The sequence below is a fragment of the Mandrillus leucophaeus genome, unplaced genomic scaffold (genome assembly GCF_000951045.1).
Source record: "Mandrillus leucophaeus isolate KB7577 unplaced genomic scaffold, Mleu.le_1.0 Scaffold317, whole genome shotgun sequence".
Taxonomy (NCBI): Eukaryota; Metazoa; Chordata; class Mammalia; order Primates; family Cercopithecidae; genus Mandrillus; species Mandrillus leucophaeus.
This window is the reverse complement of record NW_012103332.1, coordinates 1,935,101-1,943,043: the sequence shown is the minus strand read 5'-3', so window position 1 is coordinate 1,943,043 and position 7,943 is coordinate 1,935,101. Positions and strand designations below refer to the sequence as shown.

Genomic DNA, 7,943 nt, shown 5'->3' with positions numbered 1-7,943 from the left:
AAAACGTTTGTCACCTCTTGTGTCCCAGGCCAGGCCATCCGTGATCTCCTTTCTGCCCCAGCCTCTCCCCTGCCATGTCCGTACAATACTGGGTTATTGTCTTTCCTGGAACATGTCTTCTGTTCCCCATTCCCCTTGCTGTTCCTCACGAGCAGCAGGTCCACTTCCCACAGATCTTTGCCTTTTCTCTGCTGGAAACACCCCTTTTCCAGCAGCCACTTCTTACTGTGGTTGCCCCCAGGTCTCTGCTCAGACATGAACTTAGCATGAGGCCTTTTCTGACTATCCTCACCTCCACACCCAGCCCTGCAACCTCATCACCGTGACCTTCCTTGTCCTGTTGGCCTTGCTTTATGGTATTTCTTTTCCCAAGTATCTTACCACAATTGGCAAATATGTAATCTGTTTCCCCCTCTGCAGTGTATGCATCACCAGGATAGGGACTGATTTGCTTTCATTCACTGCCTTACAGCACTTTTGAATAATGCCCAGCACATAGTAGATTCCCAATAAGATGTTGCAGCAGGCTTGCTATCATTGTCAGTATTATGGGCTTCTTACCACTCATGAAAGCAAATTAAGTGTGTGAGTGAGAGAGTTGGTATTCAAGCTGGTAATCTATAATGTCGAAACAAATGTGAACCACTTGATAACTAACTTGTTCAAAAACTGAACTGACAGTGTCCTGTATGACATTTTTGTGAAGCTAATATGAAATTATACCTATGAAAGATGTGCTGACACTTGAAAATGACTTTCACTGATCAAAGGCTGTCCTGAATGGCTGCTGTGATGTGCTTGCTCCTGGTATACCTGTGTTCATTCATGATTTGGCTAAAATGGTAATTTATAGGGGGCTGAGTTTGAAAATGGTTTCAATTTAGGCTTACTTGCCAACTGTGTTGTGTTCTTGTTATAACATGTGTCTAAAATCATATGTTGAGATTTACCATAAAATGTCCAAGGTCATTAAAATATAGATAAGTTTGTTAATAGCTTAGCCAAACTCTTATATTAATCATGCTTTATAATTTTGTTTTCCTTTAGTGTTACCTGGAATGTCAGAGAGCTGAAAGCAGTCATATTTTGGGATCATGCACCTACTGTGACAGTATATAAAAAAAGATAATTAAGTATGCACCCAAGAAGTAGCTGCTCCCCTACCCATCACAAACTGTATAGAAGGATATCGCCTAAGGATTTTATCATGTGAAAACTTTCTGAATTTTAGTTGGCTGTTTTTAGAAATGCAGATAAGATGAAGGATATTGGACAGCAGCTATACACTACACACTTGAAGGGTGGACATAATTCCTTGACCATGTCACCCAAACAGCCTGATGCTAATGGAGCACCTCGCCCAGATAGACAAGAAGCACAAACCCTTTTGTATCAAGGCTCAGAGGCAGAGGCTGCCATGATGACCATTGCTACATGTGCAAAGTGCAAAAGTGTTCACAAGATCTCTCTTCAAGATTTGCAGAAGGGTACAGGGAAGGACGGTATATATGTCTGCTTCCAGTGCAGCCTCGGTGCAGCTCCTCCCAATTTTCATTTTGTGAGCAATAATCCCAGTGCTACTCATGTTGGAAATAAAACTGAAAACTTCTCAAGTCCTGTCAGTAACAAATTTAAGGTAAGGAACTTTAAGCCAGGCAAATACTATTGTGATAAATGTCGATTTTCCACAAAGGACCCGTTGCAGTACAAAAAGCACACCCTTCAACACGAGGAGATTAAATTCATTTGTTCTCACTGCAGCTACATTTCGTATACGAAAGGAGAGTTTCAGAGGCATTTGGTGAAACACACAGGCATATTTCCTTATCAGTGTGAGTATTGTGACTATGGTGCTATTAGAAATGATTATATTGTCAAACACACAAAGAGAGTGCATGAGAGGGCAGGTGCGAAACGGCCAGTCAAAGCTGTTGCCAAGCTGGAGCCAAAAAGAACCGGAACTTCAAAACAAAACCCAGAGCTTCTAAAAGCTTCTAGTCCACGGACTGCATTTCAAAATAAGTGGTCAGATCAACTGTCAGGTTTCTCTCTCCATGCAAATAAAGACAAAATGCACAATATCATGTTGTTACCTGAACCAAAGGAATACCAAAAAGATGTAGTTTGTATTCCAAATAAAATGACCCTGTCTGAGCCAAATGAAGTCAACCTATTTGAGAACAAAAATGTTGAAGTAGAAGTGTTATCCCCTGCTAAAGAACCTGTTCAGCCAGGTATGCCATTGACAGTTGTTGCACCAGCAGAACTAGTTGTTCCTGCAAACTGTTTAGCCCAGTTGATAGACGTGAAGGTTGTCAATGGTACACAGCAGCTTGTTCTGAAACTGTTTCCGCTGGAAGAAAATAATTGCCTTGAAGCTGGGAGGGGTAATGGAGGTGATTCTGAACGTATGGTGAATGAGAAGAGTTCAAATGAACAAGAAAAAATACTTTCTGCAGAAAAAACAAAGTCACTGACAGTTGACAGGAATGTTGGAAAACTCGTAGGCATTGATAGTTTTCAACCTTCAGTTCAGAAACAGCTTAAAAATGTGAAATGGGTAAGGTCTTATGATTTTATTATGCCAAGTTCTAGTGTGCACAACAATGGAAAATCCTTCATTAATTCGGAAACAATTGAGGATTTTCAGAAAAAAAATAATTTGTATCCACATAGAACTGCTTTTCCTTCTGTTGCCTTAAAAGGTCATTCTCTAGCATCTGTATTTAAAAACAGTGTTTTACGTAGTCTTGGAGCTGCATCAAACCCTTTTCCATATAAAGCTGCTGTTTGTTTTGCTGAAAATGGAAGAAATTTACACAGTAACTCACAGCAGTTACTCCCTTTTGCTGCATCACCTGCAACCTTTTCCTTCTCTGGACAAAAGGGCTTATTGCCTATAAGTGAAAATGACTTGGAATCTACAAGTAAAATCAGTATTCCTGTAAAAATGGTTTCCTCTAATAGAAAGCAGGAAGATAACCAGACAGAGGAACACAAGGCAGTTTCAACTGTAGGCCAGATTTCCTCTCAACATAAGAGTGAGTATTTACATATAAACATAACTGGAGAAGATAGATCTCAACAGCCTGGGGATAAGCCTTTGGAATTAAAGAATTCTGAAAGGACTAACAACACTAATGATGGCCCCGTCATCTCATCAGTATTTTCTCTGAGCTCTGGATCTGAAAATGTCCCCGAGGGCATTAAGTGGAATAGCTCAACGTCTAAAATAAAGTCAATTGAACTGTTGCGCAGAAAAATAGCTCAGTTAATTGAGTCCTGTGGCAAGCCTTCATCTTTGGCTTCAAATAGTGCACATCGTCGCTCTGTAGGACAGGCATCAAAGGGAACTTCAAAAGCTACCTCTGAAGGCATTCAAGAAATCAACGTGTCAGTCACTGGCCCTGGCCATCCCACAGGTACTCCTCAGAAACCTCCGGATGATGGTGGTGGTACTGGTAATGGACAGCTTACTCATCAACAAATATATCCACACTTTGCAGATGGCAGTAATAGGAAAACCAAAAGCAGAGTGGCCAGGAAGGCTCATGTTGCCACACCAGTGTTAATCCCCAAAGGGGCTGTGTTGAGGGTTCTTAATTCCTCTGAGGATGCCCACATCATAGAGGCTACATGTGAAGCACCTGTCAGCATACCTTGCAGTGAAACACAGTTAATAAAACCAGTTCCATTTTGCCCTGTGAAACAGGCAGACTCAGAGCCTTTAAGAAGTGAAAGGGGGCCAATAGATATGTCCCAAAATATTGAGACACCTCTGCGCCCTAAACTGAGAAAAGAGAGTGCAGTCTGTAGCACCATCCATAAAAAAACTGGCCTCTTGCATGGACAGCAAGGAAGCAGTGAATTAAGTAAGCAAGGGAGACTGCTTTCCAGAAGTCTTTCTATAAGTAGAAATAAAACCAAACAAGTACACTTATCCAAGAAGAAAAACAAAATTCAGGCTGAACCCAGCCACTGTCTCAAGGATCCTTCAATTTTTCAGGTTGCAAGGCAACTTCGACTGATAGCAGCTAAGCCAGATCAGTTGATTAAGTGTCCCCGTCGGAACCAGCCAGTCATTGTGTTAAACCACCCTGATGTGGACTCACCAGAAGTGACCAATGTGATGAAGGTAATAAATAAATACAAAGGCAATGTCCTCAAAGTTGTTTTATCAGAGAGGACTAGGTGTCAGCTAGGCATCAGACGGCATCATGTACGCCTGACCTACCAGAATGCAGAAGAAGCCAGTCAAATTAAAAGGCAAATGATGTTGAAAATGAAACTCAAAAAAGTTCATAAAAACAACTACCAGGTAGTGGATTCCTTGCCTGATGATTCTGCACAGTGTGTATTTAAGTGCTGGTTTTGTGGGCGGCTGTATGAAGACCAGGAAGAGTGGATGAGTCATGGCCAACGGCATTTGATAGAAGCAACTAGAGATTGGGATGTTCTTTCCTCCAAGGGCAAATAAGTAAACAGTTACTCTTTAAAGCAAGTTATTTTTTAGTTTATTCTGGTTTGGAGTCCCTCCACCAAGATTCAGTAGAAGAAATACAGACTGTAGAAATGAGAGGACTGCTAATTGTTCAGAACTGTAGGAATATTGGGAGCCAGGAGTCTGAACCTGAAATATGTGATTGGACCCCAGAATGTATTTGAAGGCTCTGAAATTGTACACACAAATTGGTACATACACACTTTTCTGGAGAGCCTGTGAAACTGAACAGATTTTCAGTGGGATCTGAGACTTTTCTTTGTTTAGCACCCCATTTTCTAAGTACATACACACACAGATGTTTAATAATCCATTCAGAGGGGCAGATTGAGAATGTTTTACACATTTTCTTCATATAAATGCTACAGAAAAACCTTTGTTTCGGTGTGCACATCCATTTTGTTTTTGCTTTTTGTGCTCTGAGTATTTGGTGCACAATGGAAATTGTATTTTCTACTTTACTGGCTTCAATTTGGTTATAGAGAAATGGCCATTCTTTTACTCCCTCCCTGGTTTTGTAATACTCCCGAGTGTTCTGTATAGCACAAAGAGTTTTGCTTTTATTGGCCATTTTAAAGAATGTTTTCAACTGCTTGCCTGTATTTACTCCTTTCACTGCAAGTGTTAGAAGAAAGATAACATTTTCAAATGTTTAGCTTTTGCTTTCTTTAAAGTACATTGCTTTATGACATATGGGAAGGGAACGTACCTTTTTACAAAGACAAAAAAAGATTACAAAAGGAAAATACCTAAAACTTTTCTCTCTGCCCTTACCATTCCCAGAAACATAAGTGACCAATTTAAAATGCTAGGGAATAGGCTTATAACATAGCTAAAACTTGCAAACAGAGTTCAAGGTAGGCTTATAAAGTTGTGAAAGGGGTTTCATATGCCTTTTAGTTTTCATTTGGGATTCATCCAGAGACCGTGGGTGGATGCTCTCTGTTCTCGCTTCTTGATCCCTTTGATTCATGGACACTCTCCTCCCTTTGTCATTTCTTCTGAACGGGACCTCCTGTGGACTAGCACAACTTCCTTGCCCACTGTTTCTTCCCTTCTGTGCCTTTGAGACCCCTTAACGTTTTCCCTCATGAAATTACTAGAAAATGGCAGGAATTAACAAAATGGAGACCTCCCACTGTTTTTGCTAAAGTTACAGGAACATGATCCCTATTTTTCATTGATAGTAATGCTCTGTTTCTAATTTGTCTTAACCACATTCATGCTTACCCTGCTGCTCAGCTGTCTCAGGGAAGCAACTCCGGGAACACTGCTTCCACTCCGTTCTCTACCAACAGATGTCAGGACTGTCACTTGTCTACACAACACATTTGTGTTCTTTAGAAAAGGCCCGCCCCCTGCACAAGCACAGCCTCTTGGGCAGATAGATGGCTTGGTAAAAGCTTAAGACATGATTCTAGTCTTCACTTTCCTGTGCAGCTGGGCACTGACCTTCAGGTAGAGCACAGATGGCACAATAGTGAGGCAGCCCCAACTTGCATTTCCCTCCTTCCAGGGGCTATTAACTGCCTTAGGCGACTTGTGGGGTGCAGTGAATGAAGGGTTGTCACACCTGAAAAAGACACCAATGATTTCTTACTGGGTAGTCGATTGGAGACTTTGATTATTTTTTTTTTTTTCCACATGGGAAAGTCTTAGATTCCAGTAGATGGAATTTCAATCCTTTGCAGTTTGTTCTCATTACAGGTAATCAACATTTCTTTTGTATAATTCAATACATGATCAAGTCAATTAGTTATTTTTTATTGAAATTTAAAACTTGCATTTTTATATATGTGTGTGTGTACACATAAAAATATTTTTAACCATATGAAAATTGCAGTAGCTAGTTTTCTGATTTCCTATTTTATAACAATACATGGGCTGGAAAAATGTAGAACGTTTTTATATTCTAGAAATTTATTTTGGAAGTACATTTTTATAAGGGTCTAATCTCACTTTCAGAAAATGAAAGCACAGGAATGATGGGGTCTGGTTTATATGAACAAGTGAGTGGAAACCCCTGTGGATCATTGTATTATTGCATTTAGTCCCTGTGCATTTTTATTTGGTGCTTTTTAGGAAGTAGATCTTTGGTACCATTTCACTACGTAAAGGAGAGCATTCGAAGTTTTATCCATGTTATATATTGTACTCCTGTGGCATGAAAAGTAGCTCCCGAGATACGGAGAGGAGAGGAGTGAGGAAGAAAAGGCTGTGATTTTTTGGGGTTTTTTTTTTTTTCCTACTTTTTTTTCTCTCCTATTCCTCACCACACAGTGCTTTTTCCTGAAAAGCTGGACTGAGAATTGGCCTTGAATCAGGTCAGAGTGTTAACTGTCAACATGAAGTATTTGCACTTTGCAGCATCAACTGTTTTTCAGGCATTAGCTAAAAACACAACTTGCATACTTTGACAGAGCTTAATTGCGTGAGTAGAATATGTAGCAAAGCTTTTTAGGATTTTCAGAACTAGAATACCTTTTAAGGAATTAAAAGGGTTTCTGGAAGTCAAAAATGGGAAAGCAAAAAGTAGCTGTCCTCCCTAAATAAAGAGCTTTAGAAAATAGCTTAACCTGTAGGTACATGTTATGAAATAAACATTTCTAACAAAACAAGGGAGTAAGGGCAGACCTGTGTTGAGTATTTGCGTGTGTTCTTAACTTTGAAGGACCTCCAATCACTACATTTTGTTAATACTACCAATAAAATCATTTTAAACTTATTTTTAAAGTAGGTTTTCTTACTTTGGGGGACCCAGAAGTGAGAGATTGTTATATTTAGGATATAGACAAATAGAGTAAAAGTTAAAAAAAAAACAACAAAAAACCTTACTCAAAGTATACTCTAATAGACTATATTATATTCAGTTTTTTATCCCCAGTCCGGAACATCTTGTAAGCCATCATTAAGGGCCACCTGCTGTCTGTTGAACTACACTGAACACCATATGTTGTCTCTCAAGCTCCATCCCAATTTCTTTAGGACATGTTATATAATCCATCCCAGAAATTGAAGATGTGATGCTGCTCGGCCTTTGGAATAATTTTTAAATCTGTAAATGTCTATATGAGCAGAAACAAAACATTGTGTAACATGTTAGAAGCATTATTGTAATTCCTGTGTTAACAGTTTGTGTGTCTGCTGCTCTGGTTTTGAAACATGTTTGTATATAGATATTGGAGTTGGCATACATTTTGTTAAATAAAGCAACATTTTCTTTGCCCTTTGATTTCAAACGTTATGCAGGTGACTGTTTATTACATAGCCTATTTGTATTATACATTTCTGAGTCAAAGGCAAGACATCATTCTACATAACAGGTGTTTTGAATTCTACCAGGGTAGGTTTTTAATTAGATGCAATGATGGGATGGTTAACCTTGCAGACCCTAATATGAGGCCAGGTCATGTTTTTGTTTTGTTTTGCTTGCAAATTCACA

At 39.5% G+C, this 7,943-nt stretch overlaps 1 protein-coding gene across 1 annotated transcript in view; it reads left to right on the top strand.

Moving 5' to 3' along the window:
* ZNF518B (zinc finger protein 518B) overlaps positions 1-7,740 on the top strand; it is a 14,932-nt gene extending 7,192 nt beyond the window's left edge. The window contains exon 2 of the mRNA XM_011987820.1: positions 1,048-7,740. Coding sequence (XP_011843210.1) covers positions 1,259-4,477 — 3,219 coding nt within the window. The 5' untranslated portion in view covers positions 1,048-1,258 and the 3' untranslated portion in view covers positions 4,478-7,740. The remainder of the gene's footprint in view (positions 1-1,047) is intronic.
* Positions 7,741-7,943: the final 203 nt, after the last annotated feature.